Genomic DNA, 26,301 nt, shown 5'->3' on the forward strand with positions numbered 1-26,301 from the left:
CTCCATGGCAGCCGACTGCGAGATGGACGGCTACCTGAGCTCCTCTGGCTTCCAGGATCCCGGGGATTCCCCTCTCCAGCCTCCTGTTAACTCTGCCCCTTCCTCCATCACTCCTGTTCCGTTGCCCCTGGAGATCCCTCGCATCGAGGCCCTGGCCATCAAGGCTCCTCCCCCTGACGCTCCACCAATCCCGAATCTCTGCTTTCCCTCGGTAGGTAGCATGTATGAAGGTCTTGAAGTTTATATTTCTATGTATGTAGAGCTCAACAGTTCAAATATTAATTATCATGACTTCTTATAACTGTTATATTTAAGCAATAAAGCCCGAGGGGGTGTGGTATATGGCCAATATACCACGGCTAAGGGCTGTTCTTACGCACAACGCAACGCGGCGTGCCTGGACATCGCCATTAGCCGTAGTATATTGGCTATGTATCACAAACCACTGAGGCGCCTTATTGCTGTTATAAACTGGTTACCAATGTAATTAAAGCAGTAAAAATAAATGTTTTGTCATACACATGGTATACAGTCTGATATACCATGGCTGTCAGCCAATCAGCATTCATGGCTCGAACCAGATAGTTTATAAAATGTGTTATATCCAGTTAGGACTCTTACACAACACCTTACCAGGAAAGTTTCTGGGCCCTACTAGTTATATAGCGGGTATATGTGTTTATGATTAGAGTGATGAGTGGATAAGCCATTAATACCCAGAATAGCCATGAGTGTGTAATTTTAGCACCCTACCTCAACAGACAATTCTGACCCTCTGTCCCCCCCCCAGAGTATCGCTGTATCCAACACTATCATGCCCCAGTCAGGAAACGCCAGTGGTTTCTCTTCTCCTGTCGACAGGTAACCCAAACACATGTAGAACCCCTCTGCCATGATGAGGGTATAAAGAAAGGGTATAAAGGGTATAAAGAAAGGCAAAGGCCTGCACCACACACCTTATTGCCAGTATCTAAGTATAATGTGATGTGTGTATGGCAGTGTTGCATTCAAGACAACAAAGGCCCAACAAAGGAACAAACATTTCAAATGTACTATAGAAGTATACAACCACTATACAAGCACTTTGCTGCTTTTAACTAGTTAAATAAAGGTTAAATAAAATAAATCAATTGTGACCTTTAGTTAACACACAATTCCAGTAGTATCCATTAAAACAGGACAGGTGTGTGTGAACTTGAAGGCGATCTTTTATAGAGCCTGTGTGTGGTTCTCTATCCCCATGGGAAATAGCCAGCGAGTCTGACGTGGCGAACAACACTTTGATGATTGATGCCACGTGAATGTCTGTTTAAAGCGCTCCATTGGAGTGTGCTTCCCTTTCTCCTGTGACTCACCTAACACACACACACACACACTCTCTCTCCCCCATCCTCCCCCTGCCCTCGTCCCCCAATCACCCCATTTCCTGTGTGCAATTAGAACGAGAATGGAGCAAGAGGCATCAGAGCACTTCCTTCCCTTCAGGTGCCTTTCTGACTGTAATCCATAATGGTCTCGGGGGAGAAGGTCAATGGTCTTAATAGGCTTTTCCTTCTGGGAGCTGGGTGGGATGGAAATAACCTTTTAATAGGAGTTAGAAGACTCTCAGTGGTTTGTTTGGTCATACACTACAGCCTCATTAATAACCAGTTCATTATTAGTTGTGTAGTATAAATAAGACTAGAAGTAGACATTAGTAGTAGTAGTTGTTGTTGTTGTACTTTCAGTAGTAGTAGTTGTATTGGTACTGCACATTTTTGTGGTGGTAGTAGTGTAGGTGTTCTTATAGCAATAGTTAGTATTATCAATAATAAAAGGACACAGTGTTACATCTCCTGGTCAGTTGTTATAACCACTTCCTGATTATCCCCACAGCTATGCCTCTGATGTGACGTCAGGCTTGAGTGATAGCAATGAGGGCCTATCAGAAAAAAGTGCCAACAAACGTACCGGTACCAAGCTCTTCAGGAGGAGAGCCCGCTCACGCTTACGAATCACTGGGGTATGGAATGTCTGTCTGTCTGTTTCTCTGTCTCTGTCTGTCTGTCAGTTAGCAGTTGTAATGAATTAATCACATACAAAGAGGATTGCAATCCAAGTCATCCTTGGTCTTGTCAAGTGGCTACGTGTTCTGAGTGGATAAACACTTGTTTTTCTCCTGTCCTTCCAGTTGTCTGACAAAGTGGACCGTGTGGTGGAGTGTCAGCTCCAGACTCACAACAGTAAGATGGTGACCTTTAAGTTTGACCTGGACGGAGACAACCCGGAGGATATTGCTGCTGTCATGGTGAGTGCACTGTGTGTTTGTGCGTGCATGCGTGTATCTTCAACTCAACTAATTCTTATCCACTGAGCTACTGTAAGCTCTTCCAGTGTTACAAAACATCGGGCTTTTTTCAAGCAGAACTGTAACTTCCCAGAGAACACAGAAGAACACTGTGCTTGGAGAATATAACATCTAATTATCCAATCAATGAAATAGTGTTTACTGTGTAAGAAAGTGAAACTGACCATGGATTCCAGCAAGATCTCTCACAGTTTTGGAAAGAATGTTGTTTGGCCTGGGAAAGCATGGTTAACGTTTTTGATTGAATATGCCTCAGTCATGGGGGAACATTTCCTTAGTTCTTAAAACTTCATAGCAGTTGCTCACATCATGGAGTTGATGGGATTAAAACAAGCTGAAAATGACCGGAGAGAACAATTTTGCATTGGTGCACTGCAAAAAGTGAAATCTAAACAAGCCGAAATATCTTATATTGAGTGATAATTCATACCTGTCATGCCCTGACCATAGAGAGCCCTTGTTTCTCTATGGTGTAGTAGGTCAGGGCGTGACTAGGCGGTATTCTAGTTTATAATTTCTATGTTGTGTTCTAGTTTATATTTTCTATGTTGGTGTTTTGTATGATTCCCAATTAGAGGCAGCTGGTAATTGTTGTCTCTAATTGGGGATCATATTTAAGTACCTATTTTTTCCCACCTGTGTTTGTGGGATATTATTTTGTGTTCGTGCATGTGCACCACGAAGTCACGTTCCGTTGTTCGTTTATTTGATTTATTGTTTTTGGCTTATGTTTCACTTTGGAATAAATATGTGGAACTCAATATCCGCTGCGCCTTGGTCCCGTTCTTATGACAACCGTGACAATAACAAGAGAAATTATTGGCAGATTGCTTATTTTAACCTATAAAAGGCTTAATACAAGTAATTTATCTTATTTCAAGATATTTTCCAAGATATTTTACCTTAATATGAAATAGTATAACATATCTTGAAAAATGTCTTGAAATGAGATAAATTACTTGTATTATACTTTGTTTTGGTTCCATAAGCAAAATTAACTGCCAAAATAATGGAAACACTTAAAATGAGGGATACAAAGTATACTAAAAGTAGGTGCTTCCACACAGGTGTGGGTCTTGAGTTAATTAAGCAATTAACATCCCAAAAATGCTGGGCAGGCCATTATTTTGACTAGCATGGCTATGCCTCATAGGATGACAATGCCCCCATCCACAGGGCACGAGTGGTCACTGAATGGTTTGATGAGCATGAAAACACTGTAAACCATATGCCATGGCTGTCTCATTCACCAGATCTCATATCACGACTTCCGCCGAAGTCGAGTCCCTCATTGTTCGGGCGACGCTTGGCGTCGCCGGTCTTCTAGCCATCATCGATCCATTTTCCATGTGTTTTGTCTTGTTTTTCCTCACACCTGGTTTCAATCCCCTCAATTATTTGTTGTATATTTAACCCTCTGTTCCCCCCATGTCTTTGTGTGGGATTGTTTATTGTAAGTGCATGTGCACCGTTTCTCTGATACGCAACGGGTTTTGTACCCATTTGTTTGTTTTTCTGGTTTCCGGTGGTTTTATGAATAAAACTGCTCTGTTGATTACTCAGTTTTGCTCTCCTGCGCCTGACTTTCCTGCCGCCAGTTACGCACTCCCTTACATCTCAACCCAATTGAACACTTATGGGAGATTGTGGCGCGGTGCCCGAGAGTGTTTTCCACTACCATCAACAAAACACCAAATTATGAAATTTCTTATGGCAGAATGGTGATCCAACACCCTATTAAGACACTTTATGTTGATGTTCCACTTTATTTTGGCAGTTACCTGTACAATGCACTTGGAATTTCAAGACCTGTGAAACTAGTTTCAAAACTAGTTGAAAGCTATCGACTCACTGCTCCAATAGCCATCTGCCTAAGTGGTAGCCCTGACACATGGCTATAGACTCCTAGGAGTCTACAGCCATGTTTCAGGGCTAGCTAAGTGGGTGTCTGTTATGAAATCCTGTCAACAACAAGCGAAGATGATTGTTTACTCACGTTCAAAATATTCCTCTCTTTCTTCCCTAACTTAGTCCATCTGTGTCCGTGTTTGTCTCAATCGTCAAATCTGTCAAATCTAACTGTTCCTTCACTCATATCTGTTTTATTGATTGAATGATTCATTTACTGATTGATTGACTGATTGATTTAACTCCCTCAGGTCCACAATGAGTTCATCCTTCCCTCTGAGCAGGAGGGCTTCATCTACCGCATGCGTGACATCATCAAGCGTGCAGAGGCCCTGATGAGGAGGGGCGAGCCCCTGAGTCTGGGGGACGCTGCCCACCAGCTCTACCCCTACCTCAGCGAAGTGGGCACCCTTTCCGCCTCGCAGGTCAGTGCCATAGAAATATACATAATTGGTCAGTGCCACGATGCCAGGTTTTTATTTAACCAAGTAGGTTCTCATTTACAACTGCGACCTGGCCAAGATAAAGTAAAGCAGAACAAACAACAACACAGAGTACACATGGAATAAACAAACGTACAGTCAATAACACAATAGAAAAAGTCTATATACAGTGTGTGCAAATGGCGTGAGGAGGTAAGGCAATAAATAGTCCATAGTAGCGAAGTAATTACAATTTAGCAAATTAACACTGGAGTGATAGATGTGCATATGATGATGTGCAAGTAGAAATACTGTTAATACAGCAGCGGTTAACCACTGCTGCCCATTGTTGGCATGGTCCACACGTGCATACAGCTGTACACAGACCAAACACAACACAATACAGTGTGTTAAAAACCTGTACTATTACCACCAGTAGAACCTGCTTATCAATCATTTGTGAAGCATCTATGTAGGGTTCATGAAAACTTAAGCGTTAAAAGTCTTATTTTTTAGTTACAAAACCAATAGTTACAAAACCAACCATCTATACTGAACAAAACTATAAATGCAACATGAATGCAACAATTTCTAAGATTTTACTGAGTTTGGGTTCATATAAGGAAATCAGTCACTAGAAATGAATTCATTAGGACTTAATCTATTGATTTCACATGACTGGGCAGGGGTGGGCCTGGGAGGGCATAGGGCCACCCACTTGGGAGCCAGTCCCAGCCAATCAGAATGACTTTTTCCCAACAAAAGGGCTTTGTTACAGACAGAAATAGTCCTCAGCACACACCCCTCCCCCTCCTCAGATGATCCCGCAGGTGAAGAAGCCGGGTGTGGTGGTCCTGGGCTGGCGTGGTTACTTGTGGTCTGTGGTTGTGAGGCCGGTTGGATGTACAGCCAAATTCTCTAAAACAACGTTGGAGGAGGCTTATGGTAGAGAAATTAACATGAAATTCTCTGGCAACAGCTCTGTTGGACATTCCTGCAGTCAGCATGCCAACTGCACGCTCCCTCAAAACTTGAGACATCTGAGGCATTGTGTTGTGTGACCAAACTGCACATTTTAGAGTGGCCGTTTAATGTCCCCAGCACAAGGTGCACCTGTGTAATGATCATGTTGTTTAATCAGCTTCTTGATAGGCCACACCTGTCAGGTGGATGGATTATCTTGGCAAAGGAGAAATGCTCACTAACAGGGAAATTAACAAATTTGAGCACAACATTTTAGAGAAATAAGCTTTTTGTGCATATGGAACATTTCTGGGATCTTTTATTTCAGCTCATGAAACATGGGACCAACACTTTACATGTTGCATTTACATTTTTGTTCAGTGTATATAAGTGGTGCACACCTCCAGTCCTTGAGGGCCACAGTCCTGTGTTGGCCACAGTCCCAATTTAACAATGGGATTGATTTCTACTTGGGAAAGGAGGTATTGGCACTCTCCAGCTAATCAGTAACATCAATCAACTGCCTGGTGAAAAATCTAATCAGCACAACTGGAGAACTCAAAGACCAGAGATATGCACCCCTGAAACAGATGGTTGGTTTTGTCTGTTGTTGTTTTGTAAGTTGTGCACTTGTTGGTCCCACTTACAATGAACAACAACTTTAAGGCCCTGGGTTATTTGCCCCTGATCTTTAGAACAACTTAACAACAAAAGCAAGTGCATGGCAATCCTCTGCAGCAAGACAACATATGACATGGAGTGATTTTAACGGTTGATTGGTTGACTTGCTTTGTGATTGTATTTCAGCCAAACATACATGCACATGGACTGGAACGGACACATTCCTCTTCATCCTTGCCCGGTAAGGAAGATTCCCTGTGTGCGTGTGCAATATATGTATGTATGTTTCTATAGTGCCTATAGAAAGTTCTGCACCCCCTTGAACTTCTTTCACATTTTGTTGCGTTACAAGGTGGGATTGAAATAGATTTAATTGTATGTTTTTGTCATTGATCTACACAAAATACTCTAATGTCAAAGCGAAAAGAAAATTCTACTCATTTTACAAATTAGTAAAAGTTTAATAACTAAAATGTAGTCGTTGCATAAGTATATACCCCCTTAGTTTAGACTACCCCTTCCTCTGTCCCCCCTACATACAACATCTGTAAGGTCCCTCAGTCTGGTATTGAATGTCAACCACATATTCAACTACAAAGACTAGGGAGCTTTTCGAACGCCTCATAAAGAAGGGCAGTGATTGGTAGATGGGTAAGAATAACAAATCAGACGTTGATGATTTTACAGCTACACCTACAGTTCAATGGCTGTGTTGGGAGAAAACTGAAGATGGATCAACAACGTTGTAGTGACTCTACAATAATGACCTAAATGACAGAGTGAAAAGAAGAATACAAATATACAGAATACAAATATTCCAAAACATGCAGATGTATGCAACGAGGCACTAAAGTAATACTGCAAAAAAAACACAGCAAAGGGCTACAATTTTTGGCCTAAATGCAAAGCCTTATGTTTGGGGCATATCCAACACAACACATCACTGAGTAACTGCCTCCTTATTTTCAAGTATGGTGGTGGCTGCATCATGGTATGGGTATGCTTGACATCGGCAAAGACTGGGGAGTTCTTCAGGATGAAAAAAATGGGATGGAGCTAAGCACAGGAAAACCTGCTTTACAGGACAATAACCTACAACACACAAAAAATCTACACTAGAGTTGCTTACAAAGAAGACAGTGAATGTTCCTGAGTGGCCAAGTTACAGTCTTGACTTAAATCTGCTTGAAAATCTATGGCAAAACTTGAACATTGCTGTCTAGCCATGAGCTTGAAGAATTTTGAGAATAATAATTGGCAAATATTTCACAATACATGTGGGCAAAGCTCTTATGAGCCTTACCCATGAAGACTCACAGCTGTAATCATTGCCAAAGGTGTTTCTAACATGTAGCAACACTCAGGGGAGTGAATACTAATCAAGGTATATGAGTGTTTTATATTTCATTCATCTTTGACAAATGTTAGAATTTATCTTCCACTTTGACATTACAGAGTATTTTGTGTAGATCGTTGACAACAAATTACAATAAAATCCATTTTAATCCCACTTTGTAACACAATAGAATGTAAAGAAATCCAAGGGGATGTATACTTTCTTTAAAAAAAAAATGTTTTACCCCCTTTTCTCGTGGTATCCAATCGCTAGTAATTACTATCTTGTCTCATCGCTACAACTCCCGTACGGGCTCGGGAGAGACGAAGGTCGAAAGCCACGCGTCCTCCGAAGCACAACCCAACCAAGCCGCACTGCTTCTTAACACAGCGTGCCTCCAACCCGGAAGCCAGCCGCACCAATGTGTCGGAGGAAACACCGTGCACCTGGCCCCCTTAGCGCGCACTGCGCCCGGCCCGCCACAGGAGTTGCTGGAGCGCGATGAGACAAGGATATCCCTACCGGCCAAACCCTCGCATCGCCCACGGACCTCCCGGTCACGGCCAGCTGCGTCAGAGCCTGGGCGCGAACCCAGAGACTCTGGTGGCGCAGCTAGCACTGCGATGCAGTTCCCTAGACCACTGCGCCACCCGGGAGGCCGGGATGTATACTTTCTATAGGCACTGTATGTCTGTAACTATAATGTTTTTGCACATTGTACTTTAGGGACCATAATGGAAATAATTATCTGACTTTATTGCTCTATCCCTGTCACGTTTGTAAATGTATGTACTGTGTGTATATGTACTTTTTTAACCGGCTAATAAAATCAATCAATCAATCAACTGAGATGAATTGGTAACCGAAGCAGCACAGTGACGTCCATCACATATAGATTTGTCATCAGTCCCCACAAACACATCGATACGGTATGATCAATGTCACTTTGGTGTATCTGCGCATGTTTAAGGGTTTATTTGTCTCTTTGGGCCAGACTTTGCTGAGGGCAGTGTTGCTCAGCTCCGAGGCTCGTCTCCTGTGGCGCCTGTTGGAGACTTCTACATCGACCCAAAGGCGGTCCCTTCTGTTCGTCCCCTCCGCTCTCAGTCCTTCCAGACCACGTCAAGTACGTACCACACTCCAACCCCAGAAAAACTGTCTGGCTGCTCACCATCAACCACAAACAAAAACCTTTCATTTATAGCTGGAATCCTTAATAGGTGAAGCTGCCATGTCAGTTTGGGATGTTAAAATAACAAAAAAGTTACTGCAAACAACAAACACAGTTTTTTTCCCCCTCGGACATCAGACTTTGAGTCTTAGACTTTGAATGATTATTACAGTAGTAGTCTGAGTAGCGGTGTTGATATACTTTGATATTGCCAAAGTATACTGCATATTTGTTTACCAATCGGGCATTGAGATAGGCAGAATAAGAAGGAAAGAAGATTTCCATTAGAAACAATAGGCCGTCTGGCAATTGGAGACAAAACATGTGATACTCTATACGGGCATATATGGGCATAAGGTTATTCGAAGAACTGGTATCCCCACTCAGACACACCCACTCACCTCTAGTGTTCAGGTTTACTGTAGAGCAGAATGCTATCAGCCAGCGCTGTGCGTCACTTCCTCCTCTCAGGCAACTCAGAGTCTGAGTTCGCCCACAGCAGGGTCCCCTGGGTATTTACCTCAACCACCCAGAGGGGGGACGGTTCAGGCCTGAATGCCCTCTCTTATTCTCTCCCCCCCCCCCCCCCCCCCTCTCCAGTTGCTCTCTCAGAATGTTTACTGACCGATCCAGTGGGGATTTTCCCACTCTGTCTCTGCTCTACTTAGAGTTGCCATTCAGTCTCTTTTAACAGGTGTGAGGTTTATGTGCAGCTGCAATGTGAAACAGGAGTTAAGTGAGTTACATAATCCATCCATCATTGACACGTTTTAGCTTTTGTTTATTTTTGGTCTGTAATTACTTTTGAAACTCTGGGCGAGTCAAATTTCCTTTTGACTGACATGCCTTGATTTCATGGGAACCTGTGCTTAACTTCTTGCCGCATGGATCCCTTTAGCGGGATCATTTTCGTAAACAACCACTGAATTGCAGAGCGCCAAATTCAAAAATAATACTAAAAATATTTATAATCATGAAATCACAAGTGAAATATACCAAAACACAGCTTAGCTTGTTGTTAATCCACATATTGTGTCAGATTTTGAAAATATGCTTTACAGCGAAAGAAATCCAAGCGTTTGTGAGTTTATCAATCACTAGACAAAACAGTAAGAACAGCTAGCCCCAAATTAGCTTGGTCACAAAAGTCAGAAAAGCAATAAAATGAATCGCTTACCTTTGATAATCTTCGGATGTTTGCACTCACGAGACTCCCAGTTACACAATAAATGTTATTTTTGTTCGATAAAGATTAGTTTTATAACCAAAAACCGCCATTTGGTTTGCGCGTTATGTTCAGAAAACCACAGGCTCGTTCCGGTCCTGAAAGGCAGACGAAAATTCCAAATATTTCCGTAATGTTCGTAGAAACATGTCAAACGTTTTTTATAATCAATCCTCAGGTTGTTTTTAACATACATAATCGATAATATTTCAACCGGACGGTAACCTATTTAATACTACAGAGAAAGAAAATGTCAAGCAACATCTCTCGCACGCAGGAACTAATCAAAGGATCGAATCAAAGGACACCTGATGCGTTTTGAAAGATCTCGCTCATTTTTCAAAATAAAAGCTTGAAACTATGTCTAAAGCCTGGTCACAGCCTGAGGAAGCCATTGGGAAATGAATCTGGTTGATACCCCTTTAACCTGTCTAGGATCAGCGTGGCGCTAGCGGCACACCCCCCCCCCCCCCCCCCCCACTGAAAAACCAGTGCCTCGAAATTCAAAAAAAATATTTTTTTAAAATATTTAACTTTCACACATTAAAGTCCAATACAGCTAATGAAAGACACAGATCTTGTGAATCCAGTCAACATGTCCGATTTTTAAAATGTTTTACAGGGAAGACACAATATGTAAAGATGTACATCTATTACCTAAAAACACATTAGCATAATCCACCATCTTTTATTTGTCCACCAACACCAGTAGCCATCACCAATTCGGCTAAACTAAGATATTTATAGCCCCTAACCAACAAAAAAACTCATTAGATGACAGTCTGATAACATATTTATGGTATGGGATAGGTTTTGTTAGAAAAAAGTGCATATTTCAGGTAGATGGCATAGGTTACAATTGCACCCACCGTCACAAATGGAATAGAAAAACTACTTAGAGCAACGTGTTTACCTACTTACTAATCATCAAACATTTCGTAAAAATACACAGCATACACGAATCGAAAGACACAGATCCTGTGAATACAGACAATATTTCAGATTTTCTAAGTGTCTTACAGCGAAAACACAATAAATCGTTATATTAGCATAGCACATAGCACATAGCAGCCCAGCATTGATTCTAGCCAAAGTGAGCGATAAAAGTCAACATCGCCAAAAGATATTAATTTTTTCACTAACCTTCTCAGAATTCTTCCGATGACACTCCTGTAACATCATATTACACAATCCATATAGAGTTTGATCGCAAATGTTTATATTTAGCCACCAAAATCATGGTTAGACAATGTGAAATGTAGACAAGCTGGTCAGAAAATGTCCTTGCGCCACTTAGACAGTGATCTACTCTTATACATAAATACTCATAAACGTGACTAAAAAATATAGGGTGGACAGGGATTGATAGACAATTTAATTCTTAATACAATTGCGGAATTACATTTTTTAATTTATCCTTACTTTTCAATACAGTTTGCGCCAAGCGAAGCTACGTCAAAAAACATGGCGTCCTAAGCCACTAAAATGTTTCGACAGAAACACGATTTATCATAATAAAAATGTCCTACCTTGAGCTGTTCTTCCATCAGTATCTTGGGCAAAGGATCCTTTCTTGGGAGTAATCGTCTTTTGGTGGAAAGCTGTCCTCTTGCCATGTGGAAATGCCAACTGCGTTCGGGATGAACTGAAAAGCGTGCCCAGCTATTCACATCGTTTCAAAAATAAATGTCCCAAAATCGCACTAAACGGATATAAATTGCTATAAAACGCTTTAAATTAACTACCTTATGATGTTTTTAACTCCTATAACGAGTGAAAAGATGACCGGAGAAATATAACAGGCTAAACTAACGCTTGGAACAGGAGCGGGTCGGTGTCCAGCACGCGCGTTACGCACCAAGGAAAGACTTGCTAGCTACAGGGTTTTTTAATTTATAGGGCCTGTGAACGCGCAATCGACCCCATTGGAATCGTCATCACGTAAAGGCATCCAGGGGAAGACGTAAGAAGTGTCCGTATAGTCATAGCAATAACAGTGCCCTTTTAACTGACTTCAGAACAGTGGCCAACATTTCTGAAATCTGACTCCATGTCAGGGAAATTGCTGTAGAATGGGCTCTGTTCCACTTAGAGACAAAATTTCAACTCCTATAGAAACTATAGACTGTTTTCTATCCAATAATAATAATAATATGCATATTGTACGATCAAGGATTTTGTGGGAAGCCGTTTAAAAAATTACCCAATTAGCATAAATAGTCTAAACAGCGCCCCCATCCCCAACAGGTTAAAATAGAGGAGGGGCAGGCAACGGAACAGGGATTTTTCCAAATAAAAAACACTTCCGGGTTGGATTTCCTCAGGTTTTCGCCTGCAAAATCAGTTCTGTTATACTCACAGACAATATTTTGACAGTTTTGGAAACTTTAGAGTGTTTTTTATCCTAATTTATCCCAATTAATTTATCCCAATTATATGCATATTCTAGCATCTGGACCTGAGAAATAGTCTGTTTACCTTGGGAACGTTATTTTTCTAAACATAAAAATTCTGCCCCCTAGCTGAAAGAAGTTAACTGAGCTGAAGTTGTGCTGCAGAATGATATCTCTGTCCATTGGTAAGAATGAAAAAGGAAAGAAGTATCTACATTTGTGAGAGGAAAATCGAATGTAACCAATACTGTGTCACTGTATCTGTATCTGAGTGAAAGTAGGTCTTTCCTCAGGTGGTCCAGTTTGATTTATGTTGTAAATAACTGATTGGTTACTTTAGATGTGGTGCTAGGCAGAAGGGAATGCTGTCTACTTAACATGAACTCTTTAGAACAGGTCTTTATTTTGTTTGTGGATGGAACCCATTCAACCAGTCATAAGTCAGATTGTTACCCTACTTATGAGTCTAACCCCAATATTTCTTATGCGCCTTGCAGATTCTTCCCAGACCTTCCACCCGCCTGCTTCCCATTACTCCCAGTATTCCCACCCCGAGGCCGTGCCCCCCATGATGCCCCTCAATCAGCTGCCTCCCCTGCCCCAGCAGTACCCCAAGCCCCCCTATGTCCCCAACACCCACTTCCCCTTCCCTTACCCTGTCACCCATAACTCCTCAAAGCCCACCAGCGCCACCTTCACCCCCGAGACCCTCCACCGGGTCCTAAGCAACTCCAACCTCTCCTCCTCTTCCCCATCCCCTTCCTCCTCCCCGGCCAAGCCGGCCACCCCAGGGCAGCAGCAGAGGGGTGAAACGTTACCTCTGAGCGGTGAGGTAGTGGGCAGTACCCCCCAGCCTACCCCTCCAGTTCAACAGCAGCAGAACCCAGGCATGTGGCCCCCAAACAGCCACAACCAGCCCCTCTTTTCCCTGGCCAACGTGTTGTCCCTGGCCATGAGCGTGGCCCAGTCCTTCATGCCCCCCACCTCCATGCCCAGCGGTCTGAACCCAGCCCAGTCTGGCTCCTATCACCCCTCCATGTTTGGCCCTCCCCAGCTGATGCCAGGGGAGGGCCCCTACCAACCCCAGGGCAAGATAACAGCGGGCCAGTATCTGGACATGTGCCAGCAGTATGCAGACACCCAGGCTCTACACCAACAGAGCCTGTTGAAAGCCAACGTAGTCCCAGGGTCACCCCAGCCTGGCGGACTAGTGGATGGGACTGCTTTCAGGCAAGCTGGCTCCAGCCTCTCTCCTCCAGGATCCAGGGCGAGTCCCCAGATGTATTGCCAGCTGGGGCCCAGGGTGGGGTTCCAGGAGCAGACAGACAGCTCAGCCTCCACCTCTATCACCAGCTCCCCCTCCTCCTCAGCTCCAGACAGCCCACAGAGCACCGTGAGTCACTTAATAAATATGTGCTCATAAACATGAAGAAGAAGTGTATACTGTAGGATATGAATTTGCTTCAACCTGTTTTGCCTTACCTTTAAAACCTCAAACCTGTTCCTCTACAGTGTTGTATAGATTAGACACGCCTGTAACATGTTTTGGCATAGTGTATTATTACAGTACTGATCTGGTAAAGCTGAAAAAATGTTGTTGTTATTTTACCCTGCAGGTGTCTTCACCCAGGCTAAGAACCTCTTCACCCCTGGTGGTGTCAGAGTCGGGAGCAAACGCTGCCAAAAACAGACTGTCACCTATCTCTGAGGGTAAGCTCTCTCTCTCCATGCCATACACCTTTTCATTGTGTATGCATTTGGCATGATGAGCTAATAATGGTCAATCACGTCAATTCATTTTTAACTCATGTACATTTTTAAGCACTGTCTGTTTCCAAGGTAGCCGATATGTCAGGAAAAACCACATTGTATTTTTGCACCTGCTGTGTCCATGGCAACTTAATATACGATACTGTGGATCATTAATTTATCAATTAACTTTTTACTGTGTACTTGTATGACCCCAAGGTACTCTCTCAAGCAACATGACTTAAATCTTTGTACAGTTAAGTCTGCCCCCCATGTGCCCAACCTGTAGTATGAACTTTGATGAGAAATACTTTGTTGTGTAGATGAGTAGGTTGGCTTAATGTCAATGACCATTCTAGACACCATTATAATGGGTGTCAATTACGTAACGTGACATAACTCTCACTCTCCCCCACTCTCTTCTTCTCTCTTTCTCTCTCCCTCCAACAGAGAAAAAGCCTACAGTTACCGTCGGCCGTTTCCAGGTCACACCCAGCAGAGAGATCCCTGCAGCCTCCGCTAGCCCCGCCCAGGATCCTCCCCAAACCCACCCACAACACCAAACCCCGCCCACAGTCACCGTTAGCACCACCCCTTCCTCCCGGGACAGTGAATCTGATACCAGCACCGAGGAGCAGGGGGGCGAATCAGAAAGCAGCGTTAGCACTGTAACCGTGTCCCCTCCCCAGCGATCCCCCGGCGGGCCCCTGTGTAACATAGACATCGCCCAGTCCTTGACTGGAGGCCCTAAGCAGACAGAGCAGGAGGACAAGCAGAAGAGTGAGGAGGAGCCCGACAAGGAGCCCGACAAAGAGCCCGACAAGGAGCAAAAGGAGGGAGAGGAGGATGAGGAGGAGGAGCTGAGGAGAAGGGGGGGCCGGAGGCTGAGCCTGAGCCTGTGGGAGGGTACAGCGGGGAGCCCCCAGTTCAGCGGGAGCAACCTGAACCAGCCCTGGATGAGCTACACACGCAGCGCCTCGTATGTCAGCAGTGACGAGACAGAGAGTGAGGACGAGGATATGTGCGAGGAGCTACAGGAACTCAGGGACAGGTGAGTGGAGGAGAGGAGGCGCACCATTTCTGGTTTTGAAGTTAAGTCTCTGAGGTTGTGAACAAACACACAGTCAAAGTAGAAAACGTTGTTCCACCAATCAAGGTCACCGGTTCCTCCCCAGTCCTCCAAAACAAAACAAACGGGTTATGGCCACATTGTTGATAGGAAGTAGAAGTGTGTCTTTATCACTCTAGTTGAATTAAAAAGACTTCAAAGAACTGTTGACATCAACATGTGTAATAAGGTCATAAGCATTGTCATTCAGTGGAGGCTGATGGGAGGAGCTATAGGAGGATGGGCTCATTGTAATGGTTGAAATGGAATCAATGGAACGGAGTCAAATGTGGTTTCCATATGTTTGATACCGTTCCATTCAATCCATTCCAGTTATTACAATGAGCCTGTCCTCCTATAGCTCCTTCCACCAGCCTCCACTGTCATCATTAGAGCATGACATAAGGTTTTGACCATTCTTAGAACTTGGTTTTTCAACACCAAATGGTCATTAAACCAAAATGATCTTCCAAACTCACGACCTGACTGTGAAAACACCAATTCAAGCTAACTTAATAAAACTCTTCTTACCCCTGACCTTGACCATCTTCTCCTTTCTCAACTCTTTCTCTGTCCCATTCACTCTCTCTTGTATTCTCTCCTCCTTGTCCTATATTCATGTTCTGTGCCCTCTCTTTCTTCTTCTTCTCCCCTCCCTCTCTCTGTCCTTCCTCCCTTCCCCCTCTCTGTTCTCTCTCTCTCTCAGGCACCTGTCAGAGGTGCAGGCCCTCCAGCTCACTCAGAAGAGGGAGATTGAGGCACTGTATGAGCGGATGGGAAAGGTGCCTCCCCTTGGCATCATGTCCCCCGCCGCCATGCTCAACAACCGCCAGAGGCGCCTCTCCAAGAGCGGCAACTATCCCGGCTCGCGTAGGAACAGCCTGCAGAGACTGGATATACTGCCCCCTGCAGGTCAGTTGGTATTGTAGTAGTTATGTTGCTGTCTGGTTGGGAGTTCGTTATGACTTAGCTATTCCCTCCATGTCTTACAAACACAGGGATCATGCGTAAAAACTCAGTCAGTGGCAGCAGCAGTGGCTCTCAGGAGAGGTCCAGTAAAGGGGTGACCTTTGCCCCCGACTACAACCGGATGGTGAGCAAGCACCCTGTCTGACCCATGATCCCTGAACCCTGACCGTGTCAGTCTGAACAATAACGTAGAACATTTTGACAGGTGTAATCCTTCTAAAAACCTGTGCAGTGATGGAAATAATATGTTAACGTAGTCACCTTGGTTTTTCTTTGTTAACCTGCTTGGTAACTTGAATACACTACGCCCTCTGACCTCTAACCTCTCTCCTACTAGTGAGACTCGTCTCCCTATGTGATCCGGAGGACAGGGGGTTGGGGCAGGTGATACTGTGGCCAGCCGCCTCCCCTGCCAACCACCAACCAGGAAAAGAGGGAGCCCAATGATGACCAATAAGTTGCCAAGCCCAGTGCTGAACAGATAGCTCCCAGCCTGAGCCTTGGGATGGGGAAACCGGATGGCCAGAAGACATGGGCCTTTTCTCAATTGGATTTGCTCAACTCCTGCATCCTCTGTCCTCTCTCCTCTGTCCTCTCTCGCCTCCTTTTGAAAAAGGTAATTGAGGAGAGGTAGCAAGGAGAGTGAACGAGGACGAAAATGCGCTTGTAAGAAATTAGACTTCTTCTCCACTCAGGCAAATGACGTTTACAGGGGTGGATCCCAAAATAAATGTGTAGAGTGATAAAAACAAATGAAGTTAGTTGTTCAAGACATTTTATAGATACAACTATAGGTAGCATATTGTTTGTAAACATGTGCATGCTTTTCTCCATCAAAAAAAACAAAAGCTGATTCAAAGGGGGTGTGGCAGATTTCAAAATTATTCCGTGAAGGACTCAGGTAGGACACACATGACTATCATCCATGAAAGATGGCTAACAAGGAGGAAGAATACACTTCTGTTTGCCTCGACCCCTTAACAGTTTCTGAGTCACGGAAGAGAGAGGACGAAGGAGAGGTTGGAGGACGGACTTTATCCCAAATGAGAAAAGGCCATGGTCATCCACACAATGGGCCTCACTAAACACTCCTAACGACGATAGATAAGGATCTCATTGTCAGAGCACCAAAGCACCCTATCTGCCATCTGGTTCATGTGCAATACCATGAGTTAGTATTGTGACACCAAGCCAAGGAAGTCCCCCTCCCGATCTTAAGGATGCTAAGCTTTTATAGCTGTGTGTAGCGTCAGGTCAAATGGAAAGTGAGGATAGGAAGGCTAAAGGTGTGTGTTCCTGCGTGTGCTTGCCCTGGAAAACACACATCCCAGAAGCCCTGCTCTCTCCTGCACCTGGTCATCCAACTGCTGCAAGCAGGAACTCCCCTTAATACAAAATGACCCTATTCAATCCGAAGTGCTGAAGTTCTGCTTAATGTTGCGATTGACAACTAAAGGCAATGTTCCTGCGGTCACGGAGACTATTCACGGTAAACGCTGCATGTCTGCTCAATCTGAAAAAAACGTAAATTTTTTACGCGGGTCATCTGCAATACTTCGACGATATGCATTGAATCCAGCCCTAGCTAGACAGTGTTTTACTGTCCAGATGTTATGAATCAGGAGATAAGATAGCTTTAGCAGGATGAGATGTAATCATTGCCTTCAAAACAGTGTGTTTGTAGGGTTTATAATATTGCGTAAGGAATGGGATGAACAAATATGCATCTATCTAATGTATTGACCGTCAAGTCAGGTAAGCAGTTTTCCATTTTGCAGCCCCGCTTACTTGGTGTGCCTGGCGAACTAAATCAAATACACCTAAATAAGAGTCAATCCAAGCTGCCTGCAAGTATCAGCAAAACATCAGAGCTGTCTTTGGTGTAAACAAATGTTAATGAAGCAATGAAAAACTAAATGTCACTTTATGAACGTACACTGAACAAAAATATAAACGCAACATGTAAAGTGTTTGTCCCATGTTTCATGAGCTGAAGTAAAAGATCCCAGAAATGTTCCATATGCACAAAAAGCTTAGTTCTCTAAAATTTGTTCACATCCCGGTGAGTGAGCATTTCTCCTTTGACAAGATATTCAATCCTCCTGACGGGTGTGGCATATCAAGAAGCTGATTAAACAGCATGATCATTACACAGGTGCACCTTGTGCTGGGAACAATAAAAGGTCACTCTAAAATGTGCAGTTTTGCCACACAACACAATGCTACAGATGTCTCAAGTTTTGAAGGCATGTGCAATTGGCATGCTGACTGCAGGAATGTCCACCAGACCTGTTGCCAGAGCATTTAACGTTAATTTCTCTGCCATAAACCGACTCCAACTTCGTTTTAGACAATGTGGCAGTACATCCAACCAGCCTCACAACCACATACCACATGTAAGGCGTTGTGGGGTGAGTGGTTTGCTGATTACAACGTTGTGAACAGAGTGTCCCATGGTGGCGGTTGGGTTATGGTATGGGCAGGCAGGCATAAGCTACGGACAACGAACACAATTGCATTTTATCGATGGCAATTTGAATGCACAGAAATACCGTGACGAGATCGTGAGGCCCATTGCGAGACCCATTTTTTGTTAAGGTATCTGGGACCAACAGATGCATATCTGTATTCCCTGTGAAATGAAATCCAAAGATTAGGGCCGAATGAATTTATTTAATTTGACTGATTTCCTTATATGAACTGTAAAATCTTTGAAATTGTTGCATGTTGCGTTTATATTTTTGTTCAGTATACAAACACTCCAGATCTTATAATATACTACACGTTGTTCATTTGTTACTCACTCTCTATGACCTAGTAGTAAAGATACTGGGTGTCACTTATCAGCCTTCATTTTTTTAAGCATAGAGTGGACACTTATGCTTTAAAAACGTATTTTATCTTTTTAATCTATGGATTGATACAATGCACTTTCCATAGGGGTCGTTCACTATTGCTATTGAACAATTGCGTCCCTATAAATAATAGCGGGGTAAAGATGTATAGTTATATATTTTAAATCGGTATGCGTGCCTATGCATTTAGTGTTGGTAATTATTTGATTAATGACAAAGATCTGAAGCTGTGAAGAATTCTGAGCTATTTGCCTTAAAGTATGCACATGGGGAACGATTATATTAGAACACATGAAATATATTACCCAGATTGTGTTCTTCTAAATCAAGACATCAACAGCAAAAATACAATATATATTTAGGATGTCATGAGCTCTATTTTGTTGTCAATCATGTTTCTAGAAAACATACTGCCATGCAGATTCTGTGCCTTTACCATTTTTTTTACCTTTCAAGCGTGATTGTTTCCTAAATCATATTTGTAAATATTGCTAATAAATGACTATTCAACATCCTGCACTGTTTTGAGTTTTCTTTCCCTGTAGGTTGATGTCCAAAATCATCACGCATTGACTTTAAAAACTCAAAACGGGTACACCGTCAAGTAAGTAAATAATTTATTACACACGAATCATCTGATTGCAGCTTTACGTTTCATTTCATTCTATAACATCCAAATATCATGGAATAGCCCAACACGTAAGCTTTCTCCTATATTACGAGGCCAATTAGTTGCACAATACACAAACCATGTAATATTCTTAAACAACCTCTTATTATATAACAAGTTATATTATATTCAGAAACCAGTTTGCAGGGTATCCAGGTCTAGAGCATGTGCATGGTTACATCTATCTCTACAATGCATATTGAAATAACAGAAATTGATAGGAGCCTCCACCTTTCAAAAACAAGTGTGTATCTTTTGGCCACAGTTGTGTATGACAGATTGACAGTCCAGTCCCGTGTGAGCTCAGCTTCCACTGTTCCTGTGCAGGTGAGAGAGCTGGGAACATCACTAAGAGTTGGTCCCGGTCCTGGGGCCTCTGATGTAATTGATCTTTGCCTCGTTATCAATGTCCTCCATGATCCTCTCCTGCTTCACTGAGAGGATAGTGTAGCTGACTGAAGACAAGAAATGGTTAAGGCCACAAAACAGGCAGGAGTAACCTTTGCCTTTTTCCTCTCAAAGAGCATTTCAGTATATTTCTGAGAGTTGTGGTTTTCATTACAGTGCCATATTGAGTGCTGTGGATCATTTTAGAGCAGTGAGAAATGATAAGACACACACCACATGCAAACTAGCTAGGAACCTATTTGGTGACCATGACATGCATGGTCACCAAATTAGCAGCTAGCTAGTTAGTAGCTATGAAAATATTACCTAGTCTCAGACCATTACCACTGGCAAGAAAGGCGTTACTTAGATCATGTAAAGCGTAGACCAGATCATTTTCGACCAGGGCTATAAAGTGCAACCATTTTGGTTGCATATGCTCCTAAATTTTTTGTTGTGCGACCTGCCATTTTATTTTGGGAGCACCGTGCACCTAGAAAAATAATCACACAGACAATAATTGTTGTAATGATTAAGCTTCGCTGTACTGTTGTATAAGTGCCCTAGAGATAAAAGTGGGCGTAGATTCGTTACTGTCATGACTGCACCATTACTACAGCAAAAAATGTCATGAATTGACTTTACATTCATAAACCATTTCGCTCTTAGAGACCGTGTACAATTTTCAATGTAATGTACCCAGTGGTGTAAAGTACTTAAGTAAAAATACTTTAAAGTACTGCTTAAGTAGATTTTTTTTTGGTATCTGTACTTTACTATTTATATTTTTGACAAGTTGTACTTTTTACTCCATACATTTTCTGTGATACTCAAAAGTACTTGTTACATTTTGAATGCTTATTCCAATTCACACACTTATCAAGAGAACATCCCATGTCACCTCTACTGCCTCTGATCTAGCGGACTCACTAAACACAAATGCTTCATTTGTAAATGATGTCTAAGTGTAGGAGTGTGCCCCTAGCTATCTGTAAATGTAAAAAAAAAATATATATAAGGAATCTGGAATCTATTTTAGCAACACTTTCTCAATTCCTGACTTGGAAGACAGCGCATGTCTTCTAAACGTCAATGGCTAGTTGCAGGTGGTTTGTTAGAATTTATTTAAAAAAATGTTTTGCTCCAATAAGTAATCCAGCAATGTGTATGCTGTCATCTTGTCTATTTAAAATCTTCTCTCATTGATTGAGACAGCTGGATGTCCACCCCAAAGGCCCTATATCTGGGTCGCAACTTTGGTTTTAGAAGTGGGGGGGACAATTATTTAATTTTTTTATCCAGTGGGATACACATTCCAAACAGCCTACCTGACCGCACGGTGGCATCCGCATGGTCCTAAAGCACACCATTGCTTTGTTCTGTATCACATTTCAGTGATAAAACTGGTGGGGACTCTGAGTTGGCAGGATGTCATGTCCTCCTTATATCAGTACACTTGTACCAACCTATGCTTTACAAAACGTATTTTCAATGAGCCAGATGTAGCAAATAAGCCACTACATTTTTTGTTAACCAAATTCGACACACATTGACCTCCATACAAAAACTCCTCAGGTAGTGAGCAGAAAAAAAGGAAAACACCACCTGCTGGAGAAGACAGATTTGGGCCCAGTAATCCATCTTGCTTCACCTCTTCCTCTCTGACACTCACCTGTCTCGATCAATGACTGTTCGTGCTAACTTGGATCCTTAGGATGTCCCTACCCTTTATATTAACTTCAATGGGGGGGGGGGGGGGGGTGACTTCCAAGGAATCCAGATTGCAAGGATCATCAATGAGAAGATTTGAAATAGACAAGATGGTGTACACATTTTTGCTTTACTTCATGGAGAACAAAAATTGACATTTATTATTTAATAAGAGCATAATCTAAATTGAATGGTTCGAGCCCTGAATGCTGATTTGCTAACAGCCGTGGAATATCAGACGGGTATGACAGAACATTTATTTTTACTGCTCTAATTACGTTGGTAACCAGTTTAATAGCAATACGGGTTTGTGATATATGGCCAATATACCACACCTCCTCGGGACTTATTGCGTAAACAAACCACTTGCAACTAGCCAAGGAAGTTTAGAAGCATGCGTTGTCTTCCAAGTCAGGAATTGAGGAAGTATTGTCAAGTAAATGTTTGTCAAATTCTCTGTGTTATGCTTTACACTAAGTAATAACCGCTATCATCCAGCTGGAACAGTTGTAACGTTAAAGGTCCGACTGAGATATGTATGACACCCTAGATGGAAGGATACACATGCCGATGACAAACGCCCCGATAGCTAGTCCAGTTATGCGGTTGCGACTACGTATTTTTAGCGCGTTTTTCTTCCAATAGTCGAGATCTTGTCTTTTCCTGAGAAGTTGTTTCTGTGCCGCTGTAATTTGCTCCTTAGAAGCGATCTCTTCAACTCCTTCAGCCGCCATTTCAGTGTTGTTATGTGTCTGATAGAAGTGACGTACGTTTTTTTTTACATTCTTTGGTTTGTGACTACTGGACAGCCCAACAACTGGTGCATTTCTGCCCTCTATCGATTTGGAGTAGCCTACAAAGCCCACACATTCTGGCTGCGTTCCAGCACGTTTTTATTGCAGTCGCGCTGCGCAGATCACCAATTAGTGGAAAGTAGACTTTACGCCAGCCATTCACAATTCATTCAAATTATATTATTCTGTCTAAACATTGTCTTCAAAATCAAATCAAATGTAATTGATCACATACACATGTTTAGCAGATTATATTATGGGTGTAGTGAAATGCTTTGCAAATACTTTCAAAACCTTTGGGTAATGAATTGCAGTGTGTTATAAGCTAATTATTGTCATCACGTTGTCAATTTCATTCATCCTCAATCATTTTCAAGGTAAAATAAATAATTGTAAGTGAGGACTTGGTGGACTGTATATTCTTTAGGTTAGGTTTTACTTCATGTGTTCATTCCCGTGTGCTGGTTGGGCACAGATGACAGACAGGTAGGATTCCAGTTGAGGCAGTTTAATAATGCTGAAGATGCACCGCACAGTGTATGTAGTATGAATGGGCTAAGGCACTTAGTGGTCTGGCGACTTGCTTTAACCAAAGTGTGTGTGTGTGTGTGTGTGTGTGCGTGCGTGTGTGTGTGTGTGTGTGTGTGTGTGTGTGTGTGTGTGTGTGTGTGTGTGTGTGTGTGTGTGTGTGTGTGTGTGTGTGTGTGTGTGTGTGTGTGTGTGTGGTATATGAACAAGGACACACACTGGTCTTGGCTAACACAATGAAAGCTAACTGGTGGGAAAAAACAAGGATGGCTGTAACTTTCTCTCACTTGACTACTGATCTTCTTCGCTGAGCTGTAGATCGCCCAGCATGCTCTGCTCCACTTCATCGGTGGGCAGAGCTACAGCTACATTTGATGAACTAACATTACTGATATGATTAACTACAAATACTTCACAGCCTTTTGGACAGAAACATTGACAGAAATGACATTCTTTTATTAGAAGAACATTCATTTATAAGATGAACTCTTATGTACAGAGAAAAAAGTTGTTCAAAATATCTTGATATATTGTTCTTGTCCTTGTTCTGTAATAACAATAATACTATAAAACAGCCATAAGGTACAGTTATGCTCTATCATAATATATTTTCATATATACTGCCCATAATGTACAGCCACGTTATGCATAATGAACCACAATATAGTCGCAAGTGGTATTCCTTGATAGATTCACTGCCTTTTTCTAAATTAGGAAGTAATCAAATAACTGTACAGTCAAGGCAGTGGTATGTTATTTGGATGGCTCGCCAAAAGGAAAGCAACAACAACCATTTTAATTGGTTTGATAAACAATCTCTCATAGTTGTATTGTTGATAAGGTAACATTTGGGAAGGTATACAATATTTAAGCTTTTTCAAAGACTCTATCATATAGTTAAGAGGTCATCCACTAAAAAGACCAATCTGTCTCAGTTATGTCAATCCAAACCATGGATACAACATCAGAATATTCCCCCAAATACATGTACACCTACATGTAATATATATTTTATTTGTAAAACTAAACATGATGCCTATTGCCAGGTATTGTCAACGGATCCATGGTAAACTTTGGTATGTCAACATGTTCATCCATTTTCCCTTTTTCTCTCAACTTCCTTTTTTGTCAATGTTCTTGTGAGTGGAAGTACCAAAACAGATGGATGACTGGATGGGTAGACAGCACGAGTTTGAAACTTGGGATGAAAGTTGAAGACTTGGAGCTACCACAGTTAAAGGCTAGTTCACTGACAGAAAAAAAACTCCCTTTACCAAATCTAGCAACCCATGTAACCATCAGTCTTTTCCCAGGACTTGGCAACCCCCATTGTCTCTGTCCCTCTTGACTCATGGATGTCATAGAAAATGTCTCAGCTGGGGGCAAATACTGTCTCAAACTCTTTGAGGATGAGCTCCACAATCTGGTTCTGGAAGACCATGTAAACGGTGATGTTGGCCGACTCAGTCTGGGGTCTGAGTAACGTAGGGCCAAACACGATGGCCACATTCTGGACTGACATACGGTTCTTTTCCCCAAACTCAATCACTCTGGAAGAGAGGAAGAGGGGATGAGGAGAAGAGGGAGTGAGAGGAAGTATGAGGAGGTTGGAAAGTGTTTAGTATATCAGTTATTTATATCATTTGTATAGTTTTATATAAAACATATAATTGTATATATACAGTTGAAGCCGGAAGTTTACTTAGACTGGAGTCATTAAAACTTGTTTTTCAACTATTCCACAAATGTATTGTTAACAAACTATAGTTTTGGCAAGTTGGTTAGGACATCTACTTAGTGCATGACACAAGTAATTTTTCCAACAATTGTTTACAGACATGTTATTTAATTTATAATTTACTATATCACAATTCCAGTGGGTCAGAAGTTTACATACACTAAGTTGACTGTGCCTTTAAACAGCTTGGAAAATTCCCAAAAATGAACCTTCTAGTAGGCTAATTGACATCATTTGAGTCAATTAGAGGTGAACCTGTGGATGTATTTCAAGGCCTGCCTTCAAACTCAGTGCCTCTTTGCTTGACATCATGGGAAAATCAAAAGAAATCAGCCAAGACCTCCGAAAAAAAATTGTAGATCTCCACAAGTCTGGTTCATCCTTGGAAGTAATTTTCAAACGCCTGAAGATACCACGTTCATCTGTACAAACAATGCTACGCAAGTATAAACATCGTGGGACCACGCAGCCATCATACCGCTCAGGAAGGAGACTCGTTCTGTCTCCTAGAGATGAATGTGTTTTGGTGCGAAAAGTGCTAATCAATCCCAGAACAACAGCAAAAGACCTTGTGAAGATGCTGGAGGAAACAGGTACAAAAATATCTATATCCACAGTAAAACGAGTCCTATATCAACATAACCTGAAAGGCCGCTCAGCAAGGAAGAAGCCACTGCTCCAAAACCGCCATAAAAAAGCCAGACTATGGTTTGCAACTTCACATGGGTGACAAAGATCGTACTTTTTGGAGAAATGTCCTCTGGTCTGAGGAAACATAAATAGAACTGTTTGGCCATAATGACCATCGTTATGTTTGGAGGAAAAAGGGTGGGACTTGCAAGCCGCAGAACACCATCCCAACAGTGAAGCACGGGGGTGGCAGCATCATATTGTGGGGGTGCTTTGCTGCAGGAGGGACTGGTGCACTTCACAAAATAGATGGCATCTCAAGACATCAGTCAGGAAGTTAAAGCTTGGTCGCAAATGGACAGTGACCCCAAGCATACTTCCAAAGTTGTGGTAAAATGGCTTTAGGACAAGAGTCAAGGTATTGGAGTGGCCATCACAAAGCCCTGACCTCAATCCTATAGAATATTTGTGGCAGGAACTGAAAGAGCGTGTGTGAGCAAGGAGGCCTACAAACCTGACTCAGTTACACCAGCTCTGTCAGGAAGAATGAGCCAAAATTCACTCAACTTATTGTTGGAAGCTTGTGGAAGGCTACCCAAAACGTTTGACCCAAGTTAAAGGCAATGCTACCAAATACTAATTGTGTGGGAATACTAACTTCTGGGAATGTGATTTTTTATTTTACCCCTTTTTTCCTCCCCAATTTCATGGTATCCAATTGGTAGTAGTTACAGTCTTGTCTCATTGCTGCAACTCCTGTATGGAGTCAGGAAAGGC

The 26,301-nt window shown here is 42.4% G+C and overlaps 3 protein-coding genes across 7 annotated transcripts in view; 1 reads left to right on the forward strand and 2 right to left on the reverse strand.

Annotated features, from left to right (window-relative positions):
* LOC129827646 (serine/threonine-protein kinase WNK4-like) overlaps positions 1 to 19,581 on the forward strand; it is a 77,526-nt gene extending 57,945 nt beyond the window's left edge. The window contains exons 8-21 of one of the 2 annotated variants that reach the window (XM_055888676.1): positions 12 to 211; positions 791 to 861; positions 1,441 to 1,485; positions 1,876 to 2,002; positions 2,171 to 2,287; positions 4,507 to 4,680; positions 6,448 to 6,502; positions 8,592 to 8,723; positions 12,884 to 13,779; positions 14,003 to 14,096; positions 14,586 to 15,186; positions 15,950 to 16,155; positions 16,242 to 16,336; positions 16,550 to 19,581. In XM_055888676.1, the coding sequence (XP_055744651.1) occupies positions 12 to 211; positions 791 to 861; positions 1,441 to 1,485; positions 1,876 to 2,002; positions 2,171 to 2,287; positions 4,507 to 4,680; positions 6,448 to 6,502; positions 8,592 to 8,723; positions 12,884 to 13,779; positions 14,003 to 14,096; positions 14,586 to 15,186; positions 15,950 to 16,155; positions 16,242 to 16,336; positions 16,550 to 16,552 (2,816 nt within the window). In that variant the 3' untranslated portion in view covers positions 16,553 to 19,581. The remainder of the gene's footprint in view (positions 1 to 11; positions 212 to 790; positions 862 to 1,440; positions 1,486 to 1,875; positions 2,003 to 2,170; positions 2,288 to 4,506; positions 4,681 to 6,447; positions 6,503 to 8,591; positions 8,724 to 12,883; positions 13,780 to 14,002; positions 14,097 to 14,585; positions 15,187 to 15,949; positions 16,156 to 16,241; positions 16,337 to 16,549) is intronic. The other variant, XM_055888684.1, reaches the window with a different exon arrangement.
* An 86-nt stretch (positions 19,582 to 19,667) lies between these two features.
* On the reverse strand, positions 19,668 to 22,615 carry LOC129827656 (cytochrome c oxidase assembly factor 3 homolog, mitochondrial-like). Its single transcript, XM_055888698.1, has 2 exons — positions 22,397 to 22,615; positions 19,668 to 20,192 (listed from the first exon to the last, which is right to left on the reverse strand). The coding sequence occupies exons 1-2, from the start codon at positions 22,566 to 22,568 to the stop codon at positions 20,086 to 20,088; spliced, it is 279 nt and encodes a 92-aa protein (XP_055744673.1). The 5' UTR covers positions 22,569 to 22,615; the 3' UTR covers positions 19,668 to 20,085.
* A 976-nt stretch (positions 22,616 to 23,591) lies between these two features.
* The window catches only part of LOC129827663 (rho GTPase-activating protein 27-like), a 32,352-nt gene continuing 29,642 nt past the window's right edge, over positions 23,592 to 26,301 (reverse strand). For all 4 annotated transcript variants that reach the window (XM_055888718.1, XM_055888728.1, XM_055888711.1 and 1 more), the window contains one exon: positions 23,592 to 24,706. In XM_055888718.1, the coding sequence (XP_055744693.1) occupies positions 24,529 to 24,706 (178 nt within the window). In that variant the 3' untranslated portion in view covers positions 23,592 to 24,528. The remainder of the gene's footprint in view (positions 24,707 to 26,301) is intronic.

This window comes from Salvelinus fontinalis, chromosome 2 (assembly GCF_029448725.1).
Source record: "Salvelinus fontinalis isolate EN_2023a chromosome 2, ASM2944872v1, whole genome shotgun sequence".
In the NCBI taxonomy this organism is placed as follows: Eukaryota; Metazoa; Chordata; class Actinopteri; order Salmoniformes; family Salmonidae; genus Salvelinus; species Salvelinus fontinalis.

What these genes read in the sequence shown, in the direction of transcription:
- LOC129827656 (XM_055888698.1), bottom strand. Translation starts at nt 22,568, where the DNA reads ATGGCGGCTGAAGGAGTTGAAGAGATCGCTTCTAAGGAGCAAATTACA. An exon ending in GGCGTTTGTCATCGGCATGT is followed by an intron (nt 20,193 to 22,396) that starts GTATCCTTCCAT and finishes TCTTGTCTTCAG; the next exon opens with TCAGCTACACTATCCTCTCA.